The sequence below is a fragment of the Muntiacus reevesi genome, chromosome 1 (assembly GCF_963930625.1).
Source record: "Muntiacus reevesi chromosome 1, mMunRee1.1, whole genome shotgun sequence".
Classification (NCBI taxonomy): domain Eukaryota; kingdom Metazoa; phylum Chordata; class Mammalia; order Artiodactyla; family Cervidae; genus Muntiacus; species Muntiacus reevesi.
In genome coordinates this window covers 270805607-270830515 of record NC_089249.1, presented here as the reverse complement: position 1 = coordinate 270830515, position 24909 = coordinate 270805607, and the positions used below count along the sequence as shown (strand labels likewise).

Below are 24909 nucleotides of genomic sequence, written 5' to 3'. Positions count from 1 at the left end.
TATAAATCTCTAACTTAATTATGTATACATATGAGAGACTTACCAAGAATATTCTTTATGCTTATCTGAGGGAGGAGATGGTATATTAATGTGTTTTAAAAAAAATAATATGAAAAAATTTGAATTCTGTATCTATGAATATGAGTTACATTCTTTTTTCTTATTTAATGGTCTCTGTTTTTTACTTGGCTTCTCCAGCTTTTTCATGTTTAATGACTTTGTTTTGTATCTCAATCACATCTTAGAAACTGTGATTAATAGGAGGTAGAAGACTCTGGAGAACATGAACCTATTTGTCTCAGGTTCACATGAACAAGAACATGAGTAGGTTATCTGGTAACATCTCTCTGATGCCAGCTTTTATTGTGTACTGTTTGGTTTAGGATGTCTATCTTTATTTGAAGCAAAAATGGTAGTTTCCACAGAGTACTTGGATTTCTTTCTTTTGACCATGTGAAAATAGTGTGTGGTAACATCTTAGGGGTTAAAATTGCATAGTAATTATTAAAAAATTAGTTTTTATTGTGAAATATATTTTCAGAAGTAAAGAGAACGATGACATGAACCACTCTATGCCCATCATCCAGTTTCAATAAAAACCTACTCATGGCCAGTGTTTTTTCATCTGTACTTTCACCCACTCCCTCCTACCTCCAATTATTTGGAGGCAAATCCCAGGCATCTTATTTCATTTATAAACTATAATAATCTCTATCATAAATAATCTTTACAGATTGTCACTTTACTTAGCAAAATAAATGTGAGCACAGTGGGTGTCTTTGGAAGAGTAATCACTGCTGTTTCCTCTTTTAGGGGTTAGCAAGTTTGTATGAGAAATGTAATCACATCAATGCTAAGGATGACTTACCTGGTGTTTACCAAAAGCTCCTGGATCTGTATGAAAGGTAATCAATGTGTGGGGAAAGGCTCATTCCTTTAAAGGCTTGAAGTAGAAGAAAGTGATTAAAATGATATAGAAGTACTCCAGACATTTACTGGGAATTGGAAATCATTTTTCTTTCAAACTATTGTTGCAGAATCTCTTAAATTGTGATTGAAACAGTAATAGTAGGGGGGTTGACTAATTTGAGAACTTTGATGTTATTTTTAGTCAATAATATTTCTTAAACCTTTTTTTTTATGAGAGGCTCATTTTATGAAATTTTGCTGTAGTGTAATAGAGGATATGTTCCGGTGCCTAGTATTATTTTGGGGATATTTTAATTTTTTTTGTTTTAAGTCTTCAGTTTTTTCCATTAATCAGATTCAAAATCCTCTTTTTCTGTTCTAAGTGTTGACAAACAGAAGTGGTGTGATGTCTGTAAGAAGCTGGTGGATCTGTATTACCAAGAAAAGAAACACGTAGAGGTCGGTTAATGATTTGCTTGGGTAGTAAATTTCTTTTAATAAAACCATTACTAAAAAGAAGCTGTCATTTAGCTTAAGGAAACATTTAAAAAAGTAACATATGGTACGGCATCAAAACAAATGACAGTGCTTTGAAAACTAACTTGGAATTCAGGTATCAGAATTTCCAAACTTTTTCAAAACTGGTCAGGGATCAATAAAATAAGTAAAAGTGCATCATCCGAGGGATTTAGTGATGCGTTAGCAGTGTCCCCCTTGCTGATGCCTTAAGTTATGAGGACTGGGGCACGCAGTCATCCCTGTATATACTCTGGTGTCTCAGTTGTACTTCTAATATAAGGACTATGTGGGTTTGCCCAATCACCCTGTTTTTTCATGGAATTCATAATAGATGGAGCTCTCTGCTTTTGCAATTTTTATGTATTAGTGAATAAAAATGTTTTTATTTTAGATATAAGTGTTTTTAATGGCGTTTCAGTATTTTAGGTATAGTAACCATTTTAAATCTCCCTTATAGGTGGCCCGGACATGGCACAAATTGATAAAGACACGGCAGGAAGAAGGAGCAGACTGCCAGGAGCTTCATCAGCTGTGGCGGAGGTTGACTCAGTTGCTGGCTGAGTGCACTGAGGATCAGAATAATGAGACCCAGCAATTGGTACTGAGCCATGTGCTCCCCACAGCTTGTGTCATGAAAATCGGTCATTCAGTTGAATTTAGAAAATGGAAACATGATATAATATAGAAAAACACTGTATGTCAGACTGGACATCTTAGATTCATAGAGGCTCTTCCTGATAAAGTCAGAATTACAGGCCTGCAGTTTCAAATTAAGTCTGAACAGAGTGGAAATGGTATTCAGGGTATCAAAATGGTATTCAGGGTATCCTTGTATTCACAAGCATTCACGCTTTATCAGTTACTTAATAACTGAGAAAGAAACTGTGAAATTGACTTTTACAAAACTGCTGTTTCTAAAAAGTTGTACCTTAAAGGTATGTTTTCTTCATATTTCTGAACTAAGAGTACTAAATTGCTTTCAGGTTTAAAAATTAGAGTGTTTTATTTATTTATATATTTAATTTTTATTGAAGTATTATTAGTTTACAGTGTTGTGTTAGTTTCAGGTGTATAGCTACGTGGATCAGTTATTCATAGACATGTACCTACTCTTAGATTCTTTTCCCATACAGGTGATTAAAGAGCATTGAGTAGAGTTCCCTGTGCTATATACAGCAGGTCATTTTATATACAGTACTGTGTATATGTCAGTCCCAATTTCCCAATTTATCCCTCCCCTGCTACATTGCCCCCCCCGTAACTGTGAGGTGGTTTTCTACATCTGTCTCTTTTTCTGTACCGTTTCTTATAGATTCAGCGTATAAGTGATATCATATGATATTTGTCTTTCTGTGTCTGACTACTCAGTATGGCAGTCTTTGGACCCATCCATGTTGTTGCAAATGGGATTATTTCATTCTTTTTCATGGCTGAGTAATAGTCCATTGTGTGTATGTGCATAACGCATCTTCCTTATCCACTCCTCTGTCGAAGGACGCTTAGGTTGCTTCTGTGTTTTGGCTGTTGTAAATAGTGCTGTATTGAGCATTGGGGTGCATGTATCTTTTTGAATTATGGTTTTCTCCAGGTATATGCCCAGGAGTGGGATTGCTAGATCACATGTTTGTTCTGTATTTATTTCTTTAAGGAACCTCCATGCTGTTTTCCATATGGTTGTACCATTTTACATTCCCACCAACAGTGTAGGAGGGTTTCTTTTCCTCCACACCATCTCCAGCATTTATTGTTTGTAGTCTTTTAGATGATGACTGCTGTGACTGGTGTAAGGTGATACCTCACCGTAGTTTTGATTTACATTTTTCTAATAATTAGTGATGTTGAGCATCTTTTCATGTGCCTCTTGGCCATCTTGTTTATATGTCTTCTTTGGAGAAATGTCTGTTTAGATCTTGCACTCAGTTTTTGCTGGGATTATTTGTTTTTTTCTGTTGTTGTTGTTATTGAGCTGCATGAAGTGTTTGTATTAAATGTATTTTGGAGACTAATCCCTTGTCCGTCATAGACTATTATATTTAGACTTTATATTTAGTATTTAGATTACTTATGCCTAGCAATATTCCTTTTTAAACTGCAGCTTTTCAAGTAATTGAAAACAATTTTTAAAAGACTAAAACAACCATTGGTTTTGAACTGTAAATGAAAAATATTTTCATCATTCTATTTTTTATAAGTTTAAAGGTAAACTTAATTTCTTATAGTAAATAAGCACTCATTGTATACTTGTTAAATTGAATAGAATTTTAAAATGTTAACAATTATAGAGTCTACCTAAGGTTGGAAGCTCATTTCTTTGTATGTTTCTTCTTTTGTTCACTCACTCATTTGTTCCTTTAAATCAGAAAGTATTTATGGCGAGACTATTACTTTATGTCAGGCAATGTCCTAAGTGCTAAGAATGAAAATATGAGATTAAGATTTTCATTCATTTGTATATTGGAGATTAATCCTTTGTCAGTTGTTGTTTCATTTGCTATTATTTTCTCCAATTCTGAGGGTTGTCTTTTCACCTTGTTTATAGTTTGCTTTGCTGTGCAAAAGCTTTTAAGTTTAATTAAGTTCCATTTGTTTATTTTTGTTTTATTTCCATTACTCTAGGAGCTGGGTCATAAAGTATTTTGCTGTGATTTATGTCAGAGAGTCTTCTGCCTATGCTTTCCTCTAAGAGTTTATAGTTTCTGGTCTTACATTAAGGTCTTTAATCCCTTTTGAGTTTATTTTTGTATATGGTATAGGAAGTACTCTAATTTCATTATTTTGTGCATAGCTGTCCAGATTTCCCAGCACCACTTGTTGAAGGGACTATCTTATCTCCACTGCATATATTGATTTATTGGTGTATAGATTTACTTGTAGAAAGAAATTGAATGGTGACAAAATTAGGTGATTTATTGATTTCTCTTAAACCATGTCTTCATATTTGACTTCATTATTTCTTTAAAATAGTGTAGGTTACCAGAGTATCAGAGACATGCTGAAATAAGTAAAATTTAAAAAAATCCATATTGTACTCTTCCATGAAAGAGAACTAATTATACTTATCATTTTAAGAATTTCTAACTGTTAAAAATAGGATAAAAGTATTGGGGGGGGGGACAGTTATTTTTCACCCTGAATGCTAGTGATACTCTGCTTTATTTGTGTTCAGAAAAAATATTTGTCATATATTTTACATGTGTATTAATTTCTTTACTATGTGTTTGAACCTGTTGTGTGTGCTAGAATTTTTTAGGCTTTTTATTCTTTCTTTAAGATCGTTAACTTTATCAGAGCAGTAAAATTTTACTTATTTATATAGACTTTATATCATGCTTTACAAAGAGAATTTGAGATGGTGAACTGTATTGCGAATTTTCATTATACAGTCATGGAAATTCATTTTGAAAAATGCAGAACTTATGTAACCAAATGAAGCACTTTAAAAGTGCTTGCCTTGGACTCAGGTATTGCTCTTTTTGCTGAGGAAACATTTAGAAGGCTTCTTTTGGAATTTTATTCAAAGTCAGTGAATAATACTGTATAAAAGAAGTGATCTCATTATAGTTCAGTTGTGTCTCTGATTTTCTTTTACCAAAAGTATGACTTCATAAAAACTGTTTTTTTGAGATTCAAAATTTGCTATTATAAAGATGTTCCAAAGACTGTACTGGTGATTTCAGAAGAGATGTTTTAAAAGTGATCTGAGCAGTAGAAGCTACACTGACATATGAGACTATACCTCTCAGCTACTTAGTAGAGAGCGGCAGGCATTTATGAGAATGTTTCATTAATGCTGTTAAGCAATTTATAATTGTCCCTTATTAGTTCAGTGCAGTCTGCTGGCCAGTTGAAGTTGGAATGTATTCCACGCTTAATTATACATTTTTTCCCCTCATCGAAATTGTCAGGGCCAGACAATAAACATATTTGCAGTTACTAGTTGAGGGTGTCCTTTGTATAAGTGAGTCTTCTGTGTTCAACTGTTTGTTACATTTGTCACTTAAGTAAACTACAGATGATAGCCTTTTTGTTTCTTTGTTTCAGCTTTTAACTGCCTTTGAGAATGCACTCAGCTTATCAGATAAGATTCCTAGTGAAGATCACCAAGTGCTTTATAAACATTTCATTCAGTGTTTATCCAAAGTAAGTTGATTTTTAAAGTCTCTAGCATGACTTTTCTATTCTAATTAGGAAAGTACTCATAAATATATTTTGCTGCTACTCAGTTTATTTTACTTTTTTTTATTTTCAAGTTTCCTCATGAGACTGCTAGGTTGAAGAAAGCCTGTGAAGGAATGATAAACATCTACCCCACTGTGCAGTATCCATTAGAAGTGCTTTGTTTACATTTAATTGAATCAGGTAATTTCTTCTTTATTATATTGTGTGTCCTAGAGATGTGAGAGTAATGTTGCTGTCAATCAGAAATTGCTTTGTTGTCTGTCATGTGTAAAGTATTGATTCAGTATTTCTGGACATGAGAGGAAGTGTGGTACATAGTGTTTATGCACATGAAAGGGCTGAGAAATACAGGAAAGTGCAGTGACCCAGGGAATTGTGAGCCACTGAGTTCAGTGTTGATTAGTAAGGTCTTTTGGAAGGTCTTGAATTTTCTGTAGAAATTAGACGAACAGGAGGAGGTGAAAGATACTCCTCATGGGATGAGCAGAGGTATGGAGCTAGGTGCAGTTTGGGGGAAGAGTAGTTTTATTTGCAGTAGTAGAAAGACTGACTAAGGTCTGTTTTGGTTAAGTAGTTTAGGCTGTATTACACAGGGTGTAGATAAGAATGTCCTGCCGAAGGTTTTGTTAATGATGAGCTTTCTCAGTGTTGATGGTATGTCGTATGTCAGTGTCACACACGTACATTGTTAAATGTGATAAAGTAATGGAGCTTGTGAATGATCTGCTTTGTCAATAAAACAGGGCAAATTCAAGTCAGAGAGTGTGTCTTAGTGTGTGCTGCACGCCCTTGCTTCGTTGTGTACTTTCTTTGGGGGAAGAGAGAGGTGATGACTGCTAGCCTGCTGGGAGTTGCCACAGCTTGAAGCTGCAGATGTCTTGTGCCTGTCAGTTTACAGGGTGTTGACTATATTGGTCTTCACAGCAGCTGCTGTCCTTTTTTGCCAGGGTCTGTGCTGAACAGGTGCTTTAAAAATAGAATATCACCCCTGTCCATATCTGTATTGACCTGATACAAATAAAGTTCATCCAAGTCAGTCATTGGGATGGAGTTAACAGTACCAGCACCAGTGTGGTAGTGATTGGGAGTTAGCGCAGAGCTTTCCTAAGCTAAGTTTTTTCACATTGTTGCTAAGTGAGTATATACTTAGGAATGCGTTGTATATTACTGACCATCACATGTTCCACAATTGAAAAATGGTTGAAAACTACCGCTAAAGGTAACTGAGGGAAAATTCCTGTTACAGAGATCTCATTACACCTCTCTTGACTCTTCCTACTCTGACTTCCCCTTATAAGTGCAACTTGTATTTTTTCCCCCTCGTGTCTGAGTTGAAGTCCTGAACTCTTACCTTCAGTCTTTGATTTTTTATGGTGAGAAGTAAATGGATCCCCTCTTCCTTACCCTAACTGAGTCCAAGATAGACATGGAAGAGCACTTTCCTCTAGAGTGAGAAAAGCAAACGTTGTTAAGTGTTGTGCATGCTCAGTTGTGGTCGACTCTTTGTGACACCATGGATGGTAGCTCGCCAGACTCCTCTGTCTGTGGAGTTTTTCAGGTGAGAATACTGGAGTGGGTTGCCATTTCCTCCTGCAGGGGATCTTCCTGACCCAGGGATCAAACCTGCATGTCTTGCATCCCCACATTGGCAGGCGAATTCTTTACTGCTAGTGCCACCTGGAAAGCACAGAAGTGTTGTAGTGAGTAGCTTTATGAAGTTAAAGTCTTTAACATGGTATGCAGGATCTACTGTACAGGAGATAGTCTAGATTGGATGGAATAAGTGCAACTAAGACCGAATTAACTATAGGAATGAATGAACTGGGAATATGATAGCAACTGAAAGTAACAGGTGAATGAAAAAGATAAAAGAGATTCTTTAGAGGTGAAGGGAGGGAGAAATCAATTTTAATTTTCGGCTCTCCTGAAAAGTTGCACTAATATGGAATGATGGTTTGTACAAAGGTAAGTTGATGAGAGGAGGGGTTAACGCGCGTTCAGAGGGGAATGCTCATCAAGGTTTGCCCATGAGAGATCAGTACAAAGGCTAGTTTGAAGGCTTGGACACCATTTGCTTGTACATGAAAGGGAATGGAGTGGTCGACTTCAGAGGATGCCTGAAGGCAGAAAGGTGTAAACTGCGCCTTGTATAGAAAGGGAGGAAGAAGGGGAAGAAGGAAATGGAGGACAGAGAAGTGAAGAGGTCAGAGAGGAAGGTGGGGGACCTCGATAAAAAGCAGCCCAGAAGGCAAGGAAGGCATTTCAGAAGGGAGATCTGTCTTGAGAGATAGAGCAACTAGTTTTATGATTAAGAGGCCTTTAGTAGGGCTGTCTTTTAATCAGTGTGAGCAAATTGAAACTTAGAATACATGATGGGAAAAGAGTAGGAAGAGTGGTGAGCAGTTATAAAGAGAAGCAATCCAGGGACTTACTGACTTCATTTAAGGGAGGGGAGGAGGAAGCGTGAGAAGGGGATAATAGACTTTTAGAGGAGAAGGGGAATTTCAGTGGTGTCACCTGGAAGGAGAGTTTCAAGAAGAAAGAGCTAGTTACTGTCTTGGACGTTGCCTTGCGGTCAAGGAGGAGGATGCCTGCTGAGAGACTTTCAGTACAAGAAGCATGCTTAGAGATTGTGTGTGTGGTTTTTTGTTTTGTTTTGTTTTCCTCTAATAGGAAGCATAGTTCTAAATCACCCAGTTTCTTCAAATTTTGACTTGAGACCAGTGTGTTCCTAAGATAAGCAGACTGGTTTTCTTTCTTGTGTAGCCTCTGGTGTCCATCTCTCCAGCCACTTTTCTGCAATTACAATTGTAATTGATAAATTCATGGCTGGAGTTTACCCTTTTGTTTCTGTTGTTGTTCGGCTATTAATGGCTTATGCCATTCCCTCATTCTTGCCCTGCTTACGTGAAGATACTCTGACATTTCTTTTTGAAGACTGATTAAATGCTTTCTCAATAGGCCCATATAACCCTCTAATGTGGATTTGTCGAGTAAATATGCCTTTATATCTCCAAAAGCCAAAATTATAGAAGTAGGATCAACAGGTAGTTTGCATGTAAAGCAATTATCCTTCAATTAAAACAAACTAAAAAAAAAAAAAAATTAAAAAAAAGTAGTCTGCAGACTTTTGCCTATAAATTCAATACTTGACAAAGTGTTTTAGTAAAGAGACAGCAAAGGGGTTATGCTGTTTGATTAGAAAGGGTGTTGGTTTATGTGAAAAAAAATCATTCTCAAAGAGGTTTTGAGGATGGGTAATTTGCAGAATTGAAAGAGAAATCTATATCCTGGCAAAGGGGAGTGGGTTGGTGGATATTTACCCACGTGGGACAGCTGCTTTTCCTGCTGGAATGTTAGTTGTGAGGGTTTGCGGAATGGAGCAGTGCAGACTTGGACACTAGATCCAGGAGGTGCAGCATTATTCTGGGGTGAGAGCTCAATAGTTAAGGCAGGACAGTAGGAAGCTGTGCTTAATGGTTTCTTTCTTTCTTTTTCATATTTTCATTGCTCCTTAAAGCCAAACTTTCTGTATATTAAAAACTTTTGAAAATCTGGAAGGCCGCCTAAAGGCTGATCTATCCTCCCCCAGAGTACTTCAGTGCCTGCAGAATTTGCTACTTCACAGCAGTTAATCACTGGGTTCTTTTCCACTGAGGACAAATAGATTCCATTCTCTTTTGTGCTCCTTTGCATGTCGAGGCTTGAAGATGTGTTTTCAAAATGACTCCGTTTATAAAGCTTCACATAACAAGTAGTGAATAGCTTTCACAGTCGTCATCTGATGAAATGTTATTTCATGCTAAATGACCTTTTTTGATTTATTTTGTTTTGCTTTATTGCTGAAATGCGTGAAGATAAGAAAGATTTGGTTCTTCAAACAGAAGAGAGTTTAAGATTTTGTGTTCTAGAAATATTAGAAAATCCAGGTAGAAATAAAGAAATGAGTACATGCTGTTTTTCTCCCTCCCAAGCTAGGTTATTTAAAAAAAAAAAAAAGTTTTATAGCACTGATGGATTTCTTTGGGATGTCAGAAATAAAATAGTTATTAAAAAAACACCTCTTGCCTTTTTTTGTGATAGACTTTAGGAAACAGAATTCTTATAGCTATTACTTAGCACCTGCTCTGAACACTTTCAGAACATTTTTTATCAGCTCCATGTCTAGCTTGCCCTGTTTACTTTTTTATTTGGCTGTGTGGGGGTTTTGTTGCAATGTAAGGGATCTCTAGTTGTGGCATGTGGGATCTAGTTCTCTGACCAGGGATTGAACCCAGGTCACCTGCATTGAAGGCATGGAGTCTTAACCTCTGGACCACTAGGGGAGTGCCTCTTGCTTGCCTTGTTGATAAATAAAGGTAGTATTGCCAAACTTTTAAAGACACTGAATCTGGAATCTTAGAATCTTTTAAATGTTAAAAAGAGCAAGTAAGTTAAATAAATGATTTTTTCTTCAGATTAATGAAGTCTGTCCTCTCTGGTTTTGTCTTCAACATTTGTTTAGGTAGTATTTTCAGTAATAATTATTAGTGTGGAGAAGTGGATTGAGAGTTGAAGCTGAAATATTCCTTGTCTCTTTACACAGGATCACTAGTGTTATTACTGTTGATGGTTTTTGTGAACACTGTAGAGAAGTCCTCTAAGTGCCACTTGATCACAGGTAGAGAGTATGTTCTTTAGGACTTGACATGAATATAGTTTCCTCAAATCTCATTTTGTTTCTATAATTGTGCTCCCAGATGTTAACAAAGGGAATACGTTAGACAAATTTACCTTGTTTTAAAAGGTTTTCGTGTTGTTCCTGGACCTTTTGGAAACTGTTTTCATCTGCTAGTCACACTTGACTCATATGTGTGCAGTTTTTATTTACCCTAAATGTGGATGATTGTTGAAAAGATGCCTGACTGGCTTGTCTTCTTTTCATCCTAGGTGTGTTTTCTGTAATCAGGGCAGTTTTAATAGCCAGGATAGCCTGTCATGAATTGTGTTCTCATGGAGTAAGAGAGTTTTGACTCAGTTGAGTAGAAATTGAAGATAAAATTTTAGTAGCCATTTTATTTTCTTTTTTTAGCATGGTGACTGTTTTTAATTTTCCATAGTAGTTCTCAGCCATTTACCTATTCATAGACTCAGCGTTTTGGGATATCTGTTTGTAACGGTATTAATTTTTTGAAAGGCTTTTAGTTTAGCTGTGCTGGGTTTTCGCTGCCGTGTGGGCTTTTCTCTGGTTGCAGCGGGTGGGGACCTCTTCGCGGCCGCGGTGTGAGGGCCTCTCGTGGTGGTGGCATCTCCTGTTGCGGAGCATGGGCCCCAGGACACCTGGGCTTCAGCAGCTGTGGCTTGTGGGCTTAGCAGTTGCGTCTCCCGGGCCCTAGAGCAGAGGCTTAGTAGTTGTGACTTGTGGGCCCCGTTGCTCCGCGGCACGGGGGATCTTCCAGCCCGAGGACTGAACTCCTCTCTCCAGCACTGGCCGGTGGAGTCCTCACCGCTGAGCCCCTAGTAAAGCCCCATAACGGTATTTTACAAAGATCATTACAGTGTTTAATGAGTGTCTGCCATGTGCAAGATACCATACTCGTCCCTATCTTCCAGAAATGACTGTTTAGCTACAGAGACAGCAAAGGCAGGGTATGCCTGTCAAAAAGCTAATCATACAGTTGGCATATGGTACTGGCAAATACTGTAGACTGATGGTTCTTAAAGTATGATCTCTGGACCAGGAGTATCAGTATCACCTGAGAACTTGTTTGAAATGCAGATTCTCAGATCGAATAGCAGACCTACTGAATCAGAAACTTTGAGAGTGGAGCTCAGCATTTTTGGTTTTAAAAAGTCCTGCTGGTTCTTCTGATGTCTAGTTTAGACAATACCAGTGGATAAAATAGTGGGGGGGTGGGGAACCCCAGTGGTTTACTTTTAGAGGATGTAGGGTTTTTGAAAGTAGGCATGTCTATTCTTGGAATTCATATTTATAGAAGCGATAGAACATGTTGAAAGAAGGGGAGTTCTTGTCTAGAAGCAGGCTTCTTTTTTCTGGCTTATTAACCAAAGTAATATTTCTTCTAATTCTCACATTTCTCACAGTTCTCACATTTCACTAAACAATATTGAAGTTTTAATTTTTTAGCCTTTATGAATTCTGTGAATCTTTGGCGCTAACTTGGACTTCTAAGTTAATATGTAAAATATTTAGGGGTTATGCATTGTTGTATGTTTGGTTTTAAAAATTTTGTGTAAATATGTAAGCTAAATGGTATCATGCAAAGAATTCACCTTTAATATCTGTTGCTGAAACTGTGGTTTCATATGGGGTTTGTGACTGTCTGTTTTACATAGATATATAGGCGTCAGGTCTTTTTTCAGTTAACCTGTTTTTATTTATTCCCTTGTTTATTGCTTCAAGTTGTAAATTACTGTCTAAATTACTTTTTAAGAATTTTCTTATGTGATTAAACAATTTATTAAAGTGGTGAATGGTATACACAATTTATTCTCAAAACAAGCCATCTTTTCCCCCTGTTTTTCTGCTTTTCTGGGAACAGGAATCTTGAGATTGATTGTGGTTGGAGAAAATGGAAATATAACAGAACCTACAATGTTTTCTAAGCTAATTTTTTTACCAAAATAAATTCAAAATGCAGACATTGAATGATTACTACATAAGCTTAACTGTTAACTTACATAGGAGAAGGAAGTTTTGAAAGAATGCACAAATGTAGTGCTGAACTTGTAAGCCTGAGAAGAATGTGACTCAGTCTTTGTACCGGGTACCGTGTGCTGGACAAGTCCATTGCTTCCAGCACCTTGGGCGTCACGTCTCTGGCAGCACATTGTCCAGGAGAAATTAGTGAAGAGTCTGTCCTTTGACAAGAATTCCTTCATCTAACAACCGAAATTGTTACTGCTGAATAGAAAAGGGAGACCTGGTGGCAGGTGGCTGAGTCTTAGCATTGTGACAAGTAGCCGTAGGTTTCTTGTTTGAAACCCTTGAGTATGACAGCACGTTTGGTTTACTGATACTGCTGTGAATAAAGTGGTTTCTACTTCTGATATTTAAGAAGAAGAAGGAACATGATTTTTTAAAAATGAAATGTTAATATTTTCTAGATTTGTTGATCTATTTAAGTTTTGAATTCCTGGAATCAGAATGTGGAGATGTATGTAGAAGCCAGCTTTTGAGATTTAAGGTTTCAAAAACTTAAAAAGATTTATGGTGCGTAGGTTTTGGCACATATTGGTATATGTATGCTAATAACTTTTTCTTTTAATTCCAGGAAGTCTTACTGACGAGGGAGAACAGTATTGTTGTAGACTAGTGGAAATGGATCCCCAAAGTGGTGCAGGTCTCATTGGTTTAGGCATTAAAGCATTACAAGACAAAAAGTACGAAGATGCTGTTAGGCACTTAACAGAAGGTAAGTTTATGGCTGCAGCGTAAAACGTGCGGTGTAGGTGTCAGCAGCTATTTATCTTTGGGCCTTTCTTTAAGGAATATATATATTTAGGATAGAAGCAAAAAAAAAATGTACATACATATTCTGGAGTCTGCTTAAGTTTGAATTCCAACTCTGCCATTCACAAATTTTAAGACCTTAGGAAAGTTCATTAAACTCTTTGTGTCTTATTGTTTTTATCTGTAAAAGAAACATACTATCTCCATCCTTCAGTTCAGTGCAGTTCAGTCGCTCAGTCGTGTCCAACTCTTTGTGACCCCATGAATCGCAGCACGCCAGGCCACCCTGTCCATCACCAGCTCCCGGAGTTTATTCAAACTCATGTCCATTGAGTCGGTGATGCCATTAGGAGGCTTTAATTTAGTCTTACCCAGTATGATGTTTCTGGGTGAACTTTCATTCAAATTGAAATCTGAGTGACAAGTGAAAAACCTGGCAGTAGGAAGGGTGTTTTAGGCCAAGAGTTGAAATAGGCTGAGGTGAGAGAAGAGCTGGTATTCCTGGAACTCCTGGTCATTCAGCGAGATTTGAAAAGGCAGTATGAAAACAACAATTGAGGCTGGAAAGGGGCCTTGCAAACCTCATTAAGGAGTTTGTGTGTTATCCAGCTGGGAGCCATTGGAAGTTCTTAGGTATAGGGATTTCATAATCCCATATGTAGTTTTAGAAATATTCTGGCTGCAGTGTAGAGAATGAATCTGAGTAGAGGCAAGCACTTGCACTGATCTGGGCTGGGTGATGGAGATCCTAACTGAAGTGATGGGCATGGAATCAGTGTGACTTTGTGACTGGTTAGATATGGGTGACAAGGGAGAGGGGAGGAGACTGATGTGGGGAGTGGGTGGTGGGGTTCTTCACCTCAGTAGTAATGGAAACCTTGGACTTTGTGATTGCTGTTTTCTTCCTAGGGATAAAGGAAAGCCCCCTCTGCACAACTGGGTGGTATCATCTGGCAGAAGCCCAAGTCAGAATGCATAAACCTAAGGAAGCTGTTCTTTCATGCAATCAAGGTATTCCTGCCATCTTTAAGGGTGGCCAGCCCTGCTGCTTCTCATCTTAAAAGAACGATGGTGGTGCTTTATTTTGTATTCTAAGTTGACAGCTAATTTAAATTTTATTGGGGAGGTCACAAAAAGCCCATCAAGTCTGTATGCATGTCTACTATTATATTTATTTTTAAACTGACAGTATTTTTCCAAGGTTACTTGGAATTTTGATAAAGTCAGTTTAGGCTTGTGTGGTGATGCTCTCTCTTTGCAATAGGGAATTTTCTGGTGTGTCCTACAACTTTCACTCCAGGGTAGATTCTTGATTCCTCTAATGCGGATAATAGACAAGGAGAGAGATATCTTAGAGCTTATTTGAATATGTTCACATAGGTCAGGTGTGGGTGTCAGAAATCAGCGAAGTGATTCACTGCTCTTGACCTAGTTGGTGACCTTGCTTCTGCAGCTAAGAAATAATTTACCATGGTTCATCCTAATTCAGCTTCTTTACCCTTCCCTTATCTTTAATGGGCTATTTTTGTGATAGATGCTTTGGCTAAGGGTTAACCTCTGTTATGTAGCAGTTATAGACAGCCATTGTTGTGTTTCAGGATGTTCAGTTTTATTATATGTTATGTGAAGCTAGAGGTTTTAAATTCTGATCTGTTCTGTTTTAAATTCAGGTATTTTCATAAAGAGTTCAGGGAAGAATTCATATTTAGCTTTGAATTGTTCTTCATGTATATTGTTTCAACATTTTATTCTTACTATATCTGTAATCTGTTATGTTACCCTTAAAAAGAAAAAAAAAAAGTGAAGTGGTTTGGTTGTCTTCATTCAGATGTCCTTCCTTTTGTCAGCTCTGAAGAATATAGATAACCTTGGTGTATCTGGTGGCAGACTGCATCAGAAGAATCTTTGTCTTCGTTTGAAAGCAGAGGCTTTGATTAAACTCTCAGATTATGAATCTTCAGAGGAAGCAATTCGTACTCTCGATCAGGTAGTCTTATCATCGAATTCTCCTTTTGTCATTAACATTTAGTTTCTGGTCAACCAGGCATCAACGATTCTCTCCTTGCCACAAATAGCTACTTAGAAAAATTTTGTGTTAGAGGTATGAATCCACTGAATCTGCAGTTCTCTAGGTTATTTGCATGCTTGGAAACGCCTCAGGTTATTCGTTTGCTTTTTGGTTAAGTGCTTACAATGTTTTTCACATGGTGCAGCTTCTTTCTCGTTCTTGCTCTTATTCTCCTTTTCACTTTTTGCCCTCTGGGGTTGTCACTACTTGATTATTATTAGTTTGAAATTCTAAATTTTGCCCTTCAGATAATATTTCATAGATTATTGACAAGAATTATTAAAGACACTCACTAGTAGCTTCATGGTGCCTTTAAAGATATTTTTGAGATAAAGGCTGTTTTTTTGTAAAATTGACATTATATCACTCAGTATATTGCAGAGTTTTGAATTTTTATTAAAAAAACTCCTTGTTTTGTATATTTCAAAGGGCTTTGCATTTCATAGTATTTCTTTAAAATCAGAACAGCTGTCAGAATCCTTCAAGACCTAGTATCTTATTTTCTTGTTTTCTACTTGTCTTCTTGTCTTCCATCAACAGTGTGTTTTGTGTGAATGCTTTGGAAATGTCTTTCCATAGTTTTTCTTTTTTTTTTTTTACAATAAAAAACGAGTTTCTGGGAGAACTGGTAGAATCCAAGTCTGAGACAGAAAATGAACAAGAAGAGCCCAGAACATCTTATAATGCAGGAAATCAAAGAAACTATAAAAGGCTGTTAGAATTATCTCAGAAGGGTTCAGGAGCTAGCATGAACTGACTTTTGCTGACTAAAGAGGGGATGCTTTGGGAACTAGTAACTGCAGTAGATTAAAAGATATCATTTATATTTAAATCCTTATGTTAATTTTGATAGCAAAAAAAATCAATGAAACATCCTCAATAAAGAGAATCTTTGAAGGATGCTAAGGAACCAGTTAGAAAGAAAGAAGTACCCTGTGTGTCCCTTATGAAATGTTCTCAGAATAATCAAAGAGATAATGAGAGGAGGAAAATCTTCTCTTTGTTGAATTATGCCATTGAGTAAGTAAAGAAGGAATGATAGAATCGGAAAATTACTATTTTGCAGTCTGAAATGGATTAAAACATCATGAGAAAAAAGACAACTAGACATAATCAGGCGCAGGTACACAACGAAGTATTCTTGCCAGAGCATCAAACCTAACCAGATCAATCTTCTAGACCTACTGATTTATAGAAGATACAGGGGATCAGGTAACATGTCAATACCATGAGAATACATTCATCAAATGCCATATCTGAGAAACAATGACAGTGGCCTGTATTTTCGATAGTAAGGGAGAAAAAAAAGAGATGGAAGAGAACTCTGTAAATTAGAAGAGTCTTAGACATATCAACCAGTTGAAATGTATGCACCTTATTTAGATTTGATTAAAACAAATTGTTTAAATATTTTATGAGACAAATGATAAATTTGAACACTGGCTAATTATTTGATGGTGTTAAAGATGTATTGTTGGTTTTGCATACATGGTTATGATGGTAGTATGTTATTAAAAATAAACTTATTTATTAGATACAGATACTGAAGTATCAGGTGAAAATTTATAATTTGGGGGTAATCTAAGCAGGAGTTTGATAAAATGGGTAGACATACAGATGGTAAAGGATTGACTTTGAGTTAATAATTTTGAAACTGAATGATAAGTAGATGTGGGTTTATTATGCTATTCTCTAATTTTCTTTAATGAGAAGGTTACAAAGAATGAAAGTGTTAATAGTGATAGAAATCAGGACTTCTATCCGAGTCTTTATATATTGGTCATTCTTTAGTTAAAGCAAACTCTGCTGCATTGTGTTGTGGGAGATTTACATCAATTCTTTAAGTTATTTTCTAGGTTTCTGATGCAAATAATATCCCAGGACTTTTGGTTCTCAAAGGCTTGGCCTATCTGAACAAGGGCTCATTAGATGAAGCTTCAAAGGTTGGTGTTTTCATTTGAGCTGAGTTTTTAAGTTAAAAATTATTTTTGTCTGGATATGGAATTGATAGATGTATACTTTATAGATTATGGAAGACCTTCTCTCTTCTTACCCTGACTTAACTGAAGCTCATGCCCTGGAGGCTTTGATTCATTTTACCAAAAAGGACTATCTACAAGCAGAAAAATGGTGAGGATATATTTAGATTGCCCATAAATCTAGACATGTCTTAATTTATTATTTCTTGAAAATTCAAACTGAAGGAGTTTGATAAAGTTTTTCATTGTTGTTTTTGTTGTTGCTAAGCTGTGTCCAACTCTCTGTTACCCCGTGGATTGTTGGCTCCTCTTTTCTCTACTCTCTCCTGGAGTTTGCTCAAATTCATGTCCAGATAAAGATCTAGTTTTGCATAAATTTGATCTTTGTAAGCTTTACTATTTTTAAAAAATGTATTTTTTTTTATATAGCACAGTAACTATGGAAAATTTCATGGTGGATTTTTGAAATCTTATTAGCTAATCATAATGGTCAATAAGTATGTATAACTGGTTTTAAGTTCTTTAAATCTTTTTTTTTTTTCTTCATGATCTAAATCCTAAATCCCAGTGTTAATTGCTTAGTCATGTCTGACTCATTGTGACCCCATGGACTCCTTAAGGAAGCAATGCACAGGCTCCCCTGTCCATTGAATTTCCCAGGCAGGAATCCTGGAGTGGGTAGCCATTCTCTTCTCCAGGGGACCTTCTGGACCCAGGGATCGAACCTTGATTTCTTGCACTGCAGGCAGATTCTTTACCGACTGAGCCACCAAGGAAGCCACAGCTTTTTTTCAAATTTGGCATCCTTGAATCACTCACACTTTCAGTGTTCCAGTTAGGGGTCTCCTAATTTTTTAAATTATCTACCTACCTACCTCCCTGTCTAAATATTCCATCTTTCCCTTTTGTGACTTAGTTTTCAGCGAGCTCTTGAGAAAGATGCTGAAGTTGCTGAATATCATTACCAACTTGGGTTAACATATTGGTCCATGGGTGAAGAAACAAGAAAAGATAAAACAAAGGCTCTTACCCACTTTTTAAAGGTAGCACATTCTATTATTTAGTTCTTAGTTGAAATGGATTCATTATAAAATCATGAATATTGATAATCAAATAAGTTAGCTCCTTAAGATTCATCTTTACTGAATTGTTTGTTTTGTGTTCCATCTCTCACGCTTACGGGTTTGTGAGAATGTTGTATGGGTTTTCAAGGAGAAAATTAAACCATAAAAACGTAACAGTTGCTTATTTAAGAAACACATGTTATAGAAAATGAAACATAATTACCTTTGGAGAACAATATTGCTTTTAGGTAATCCTAGTCTACTTTTATCAGCTTATGAGTCTTACATACTGCTTCATGTTTAACTTATATTTTAGGTGTGTAACATCTACAAGTTTTGCATCCCTGTCTTGATTCATATAGTCAAATTGATGAAATAATAACTAAATTTCACATTTTTTAAAGCAAAGAAATAGTATTTTTGTGCTTACTTTTCTATAAGTAGTGATGGCTAGCCTTCATGTCTGCTTTTAATCTTATGTTAAAGGATGTTTTGGCATATTGTATATTTAATTTTGCTTTAATCTGTGTATTTGTGTGTGTGTGTTTTTAAAGGGACCCATCCTAACAAACTTCAATATTCTGTAATTATCAATTTTTTTTTCCCAAAGGCTGCCAAACTGGATACATACATGGGCAAAGTTTTCTGCTATTTAGGTCATTATTACAAAGATGTAGTAGGTGATAAAAATAGGGCCCGTGGATGTTATAGGAAAGCTTTTGAATTAGATGACACCGATGCTGAATCTGGAGCTGCAGCAGTTGACTTAAGTGTTGAGCTTGAAGAGATGGTATGTCTAATAATTTAAACACTTTTGTCTTTTATTTTATTCTGAGTATAGAAGTAGAAATATTTTTATATGTGTATTTGAAAGTCATTTTTTATTTTTAGATGCTATAGAAGTCTTTGTGCCACTGCTTATAAATTGAGTAAATTTTTCTTGGCAGATACTGAGTTGCTTAATGTTGAAAGTGTGGTTTCAGTATATACCAGTTTAAGTTTAAAAAATCAGAAGTGGTAAATGAAAATATATCTGTTTACATAAATGTTCAGTCTTTTTTATAATATTTAATATCTCTAACATTAGTCTTTTCTTTTTGTTAGGAAACTGCTTTAGCTATCTTGACAACAGTCACTCAAAAGGCAAGTGCTGGGACGGCAAAGTGGGCCTGGCTTAGGCGAGGCCTATACTATCTGAAAGCTGGTCAGCATTCCCAAGCAGTGGCTGAGTAAGGCACCTTTCTATATTTAACTTCTGTTAGCCTAATGCTTCCTTAAATTAAATTCCATTTGTATCCAAAATGAACTGACAAGTTGCTGTCCACCAGACTGTATTTTAATCGAAGAAGTAGCAAAATTTATTTATGATTTATTGGCTGTTATTATCTGCATGCACTGGAATTACAAAACTGGATTAACTGATGTCCTCGTGTTAAGGAGAGAGAGATGTCCACACAAGTAAAGTCTTAATAGTATCATGTATATAGTAGGTTCTCAGTATAAATTTAAGGAGTGATAATAAGCCAAGGTCAGTATCTTTATTTTTCTCGCACCGACAAGCATTGTTTTGGGGCAGGAGAGATATTAGTAGCTCGAAGGGCATTTGGGGCAGCTCATTTGTAGTCGTTTGGTTTGAACTGTGTAAAGAAAATGTGTTTGAATCAAGGTTGTTTCTGGTTTATGTTAGTACCTAGAATACAGGCGTTTAAAGTTTTCATGGATATGGAATTTGATCTGAAATTAAAAGTATGCCTGTTATTCCCATTTTCAACTCTCATATTTCTTGGTGAGGGCTTACAGACTGTGATGTTGAGATGTATACCTGTTCTGGTAGGATAGGAAATTGGAGTTTTCCCACACAGTCAAGGAAAAGAAATTTTGGTGGACATTTCTTCAAAAAAATATTTTTATTCATTCCAAAATTACAATAAAATTTCATACTGTTAAAAAATTCACATCATAAAAGGAACAGGTATACCTGCTTTAAATAAATACAGGTTTTCCCTTTTATCCATCAGGGAAACCATGGATATGTGTGATTCAGCTAAATTACTTCGTATTTTCCTTTCAGGTGTGGAAGTAGTTTTATCACTATTACTTCTCTTACTCTTGCTTGAAATTCTTAGTTTACAGGCAGCATTAAGGGCAGACCCGAAGGACTTCAATTGCTGGGAGTCATTAGGAGAGGCATACCTAAGCAGAGGTGGCTATACAACAGCCTTGAAATCCTTCACAAAAGCCAGTGAGCTGAACCCAGAGTCCATCTACAGTGTGTTTAAGGTGGCGGCAATACAGCAAACCCTTGGCAAATATAAGGAGGCGGTAGCTCAGTACCAGCTGATCATTAACAAGAAAGAAGATTATGTGCCTGCTCTGAAAGGTAATTGCTTTTTAATAGCTCCTTTGACTTTTTGTGATGCCAAAGTATAAAATCCTTGAATAAATTTCTAAATGTATTGAGTAACTTGAAAAGAACTTCTTTGGTCAGTCACATGTGTCCAGTAAGAGCCTTTTATAGGATAGCTTGTTACACAGGTCTGAATCTAGAAAGGTCAGATTTTGTTTTGTGACAGTTAACAAATAATAATATGATACAGATAACAGCTTTTAGATAAATAGCATGATAGGTACTGGATCTAAAAATTAGATCTCTAAAACAGGAATTTTCCTACTCTTGTATTTTGATAATTCGTACACTATACCCTCAGAATATCATAATAGGTTTTAGTTACTTTGTAAGTTATAGAACCTCATTTTTTTCAGTTTTTGAACTTTAGAGGCAATTTTCATTGTTTGTAATTATCTAAATTAATTTTAGTTCCTTTATAGGTATCTATTCCTTCTTTTTGTAATTTCAAGTAAAACACCACCACCCATATTTAATTACTTTTTAAATGATTATTTCTAACCATTAAAAAAGCACTGGAGTTCATTGTATTTGCTTTCCTCCGTTTCCTTTTCCTTTTTAAAGAATCAGTGGGGAGTTTAATTCAGAAGTACTGTATGTTATAAGTGACATGCAACTTAGACCATGAAACCCTTAAAAAAAATTTTTAATGAAATTCCTTAACAGAAGGAGAATTCACATTTATTAAATGTTTTCTAGGCAATTTAGGAAATTACTATTTCATTTAATTTTTATAGTATGAACGTGAAAGTTGCTCACTCATGTCTGACTCTTTGTGACCCCATGGACTATACAGTCCATGGAATTCTCCAGGCCAGAATACTGGAGTGGGTAGCCTTTCCCTTCTCTATGGGATCTTCCCAGCCACGGGATTGAACCCAGGTCTCCCGCATTGCAAGTGGATTCTTTACCAGCCGAGCCACAAGGGAAGCCCAATGAATGTTTTGAATGTAGAGAGATCAAATCTTGTTTCACGACACCAGATGATAATAACGTGACAGCAGGTAGTAGCATCATATTAGATATTATTAAGTGATATCCCCATTTTCAAAGATAAGATTTTAAGAGGTAAGTAATTTGTTCAAAATCATGAAAATTTGTAGGTTCCATAGATACTACCTTTCGACACATGTTTACTCCAACAGAACCCTGCCATTTGAATTTTTCAATAAATGTATGCAAGACCATGCTTAAAGATACTTTTTATAAAATGCCATTAAATTTTGTCTTCTGGAGGGCGACTGTTACAGTACACCAATAAATTTATTTGATGTTCATTTTCAGTATTTCTTTTACTTATTTTAACAACTGCAAACTTACCTGATTTTAGGTTTGGGTGAATGCCACCTCCTATTGGCAAAAGCAGCTCTAGTTGATTATCTTGATGGGAAAGCTGTAGACTACATAGAGAAAGCACTGGAATATTTTACTCGGTTAGTATTATTATTTATTGTGTTTATTTTCTTAGTATTATAATAAAGCCAAATTTAGAAAATCATTCTCTGTTTATCCTATTAGCTATAGCAGTCATTATTCAGAATCTCAAACATAAAGAATGACAGACTAACCAATTAATTCTGCAACATGCATATTGTATTGATTTTGCACTGGGGATCAGCTACAGTTTCTTGCTTTTAAGCAGCTGGAATGCTGGATGCATAGAGAAGAGTGGGAAGGAAGAAGTAGTCAGCTAGTGGAGCAGCAGCTTGGGTACCACTGTGTTCGTGTTCTCTTTCAGGAGACCTAGAGGTACAAGTATCTAATTAGAACTGGTTGGTAAATGGCACTTTAGGTGTACAGCTGGCTTTACGTTCAGTAGTTAGAGCCTGTGTTAGACTTGTGGGTAGGACGAAAGGTGAAGTAGCAGTCTGATTGTTCCTGAAGAGAATCTGTGTAGGAAAAAAGGTGGCATCTAATAACAAGAAAGAAGAAACGTTTCAGCAAATCTGGTTATTTTATGGAACTATAGTCAGTATTTAAATGGAATGTTATTTGTAATAGATGGCTGTAAAAGGTACACAAGTTAGACGCAGAATTATGTTTTGTTGCTCTTAAACATCTTTAGTGTGCTTCACTTTCTTTTCCTACTTGCCTTCTCTGTGTCTGATTGATTTCCTTGCTCTCGAATTGATTTGCTTTGAATATGAACCAAATTTGAAGTGAAAGCTTCACTGTTTTTTCTCCCTCTGATTTGTGCAGTTTCTTTTCAAGTCTTTCATAACACTTAAAACTCTTTCCATAGAGGATGGTATTGTGAAGAGGGTGTAATTTGTTTGAACTAGCGTTTAAGGGTAAATGTGAGCCTTTGAGTGGTGATGCTTCAGCTCCAAATACTGCCTTTCTGAGTGGAGAATTTTGTTCTGGATACCATGTAGCACTCACAACTAATTACAAGTAGGTATATAGAAGGTTTTTGTTTTGTTTTGTTTTGGTATATAGAACTTTTAAAGTGATAGATAGCCCCGAGTTTGTATTTACTTCTATACTTGAATGTTCACATGACTTCAATTCTTGTGTAAGGGTAATAGAAGTTATTTCACTTTACAGATATTTTATTTTTTACTGAACTTAAAAGGAGATAAGAGTTTGGGTTGTTAAAACTGCAGTGATTCTCTTCTTTTTTTTCCTCTCTGTTTTCACCTTTCATGCTGTCAATTTTGGAAACTGCACTAAGATGCTTAGGCAGAGGAGCTACAAATAGTGTTGCCCTTCCTCCTGATCCTCACATTGAGCTTTCAGTGATGACTGCAATAATTAATCTTGTTTCTCAGAAAGACATTGGAAAATGATTTTTGGCTGGACTCCATGAGTAGAAAAGGCTATGAACAATGTTTCATCTGCTTGTCCATCTGCCAGTAACATAGCTGTTTGTGATGGCTGATTACTGAGACTTGGCTTAATTGTGCAATTGCTGTGTTTTATTTATAAGATTTGAGAAAAGTGCAGAGAAATGAATAGCTGAGATTTTCTTATTCTTAAAAAGAAGTGCCCTTTGCCACCATAATTAATATCTTTATTTATTTTTTGAGCTTGTCCACTGAGTCTTAACTTCCCTCAATAAATAGGGATTTTTCACACTTTCATATTTAGATTTTTGGTATTCTTGAACTCAGAAAGTAAAACTCCTTTGGATCACCAAATATATTTGCTATGTTATACATTTGCTAGTTCTTTTTTTTTAAATTTGAGGGCAATCAAGCAAAACCTAAGTTTATGATAATCAACTAAGAGAGAGTTAGGGACTTTACTGGTTTGGTTTTTGTTTAAATAGACAAACACAAAAAGCATAATTTAAAAGATCCAGTATTAAAGGTAAATTGGTCCTGGATAATTTATTGATTTATTTATGGGATTTCTGCTGCTTCTAAGAAAAATGATAAAGAGTACCAAAGAAATGTTTGCACAGTTTCTGTCACTTAAAACAATTCATTCTCCTTCCCCTCTTCCTTTCTTCTTAAAAAGGAGCTAATAAGATATAAGATGGTTAGTAAATTCAGTAAAGCATTTGCTGCATTTAATTAAGGAACCATGTACACTTTTCCTATTTTAATTGTATGTAGCAGTGAAAGAGATAAATGCCATACTTTTTGGAAATAATTTTTAAGCATCATAGTTTCTTTTTTTAGGGCTCTGCAGCATCGAGCTGATGTGTCTTGCCTTTGGAAGCTAGTTGGGGACGCTTGTACCAGTCTGTCTGCTGTCTCACCATCTAAAGTGAATGTCAGTGTCTTAGGAGTCCTTCTAGGTCAGAAAGAAGGAAAACAAGTATTAAAGAAAAAGGAGCTCCTCCATCTTGGAGGAAGGTAATTTACAAAGATGGTCATTTGATGACATTCAAATTTAATTAAAACGTCATAACAAAATATAACATTCACTTTTATATTTCCATAGATGTTACGGTCGTGCATTAAAACTGATGTCTACATCTAATACATGGTGTGACCTTGGAGTTAATTATTATCGCCAAGCACAACATCTAGCAGACACAGGCAGCAACTCAGATGACCTTCAAGAGTTGTTGGAGAAATCTATGCATGTATGATTTTGAGAAATTTTTTATAAACTTTTTAAAAAAAAATTAAGATCTTTTCTGAAAGGTGCTTTTGATAAAGTAGATACCAGAATGTTTTCACATAAATTCACATTCATCTGTACATAAATGCTGATATTTCAAGAAATAAAAATGTATCTAATTTTACTTTTCAGTGTCTGAAAAAAGCTGTGAGACTTGACAGTAATAATCACTTATACTGGAATGCTCTTGGTGTAGTTTCCTGTTACAGTGGTAAGAATTGAATTAACACTTCAATATTTTTATATTGTTTTAGACA

General features: G+C 35.9%; 1 protein-coding gene across 2 annotated transcripts in view; it reads left to right on the top strand.

Annotated features, from left to right (window-relative positions):
• SKIC3 (SKI3 subunit of superkiller complex) overlaps window positions 1-24909 on the top strand; it is a 99478-nt gene that overhangs the window by 14044 nt on the left and 60525 nt on the right. For both annotated transcript variants that reach the window (XM_065912536.1, XM_065913319.1), the window contains 18 exons: window positions 814-905; window positions 1293-1368; window positions 1886-2026; window positions 5470-5568; window positions 5679-5787; window positions 12882-13022; window positions 13970-14071; window positions 14908-15047; window positions 16985-17071; window positions 17155-17258; window positions 18024-18150; window positions 18782-18961; window positions 19276-19400; window positions 20298-20551; window positions 21909-22011; window positions 24205-24381; window positions 24470-24614; window positions 24785-24863. In XM_065912536.1, coding sequence (XP_065768608.1) covers window positions 814-905; window positions 1293-1368; window positions 1886-2026; window positions 5470-5568; window positions 5679-5787; window positions 12882-13022; window positions 13970-14071; window positions 14908-15047; window positions 16985-17071; window positions 17155-17258; window positions 18024-18150; window positions 18782-18961; window positions 19276-19400; window positions 20298-20551; window positions 21909-22011; window positions 24205-24381; window positions 24470-24614; window positions 24785-24863 — 2281 coding nt within the window. The remainder of the gene's footprint in view (window positions 1-813; window positions 906-1292; window positions 1369-1885; window positions 2027-5469; window positions 5569-5678; window positions 5788-12881; window positions 13023-13969; window positions 14072-14907; window positions 15048-16984; window positions 17072-17154; window positions 17259-18023; window positions 18151-18781; window positions 18962-19275; window positions 19401-20297; window positions 20552-21908; window positions 22012-24204; window positions 24382-24469; window positions 24615-24784; window positions 24864-24909) is intronic.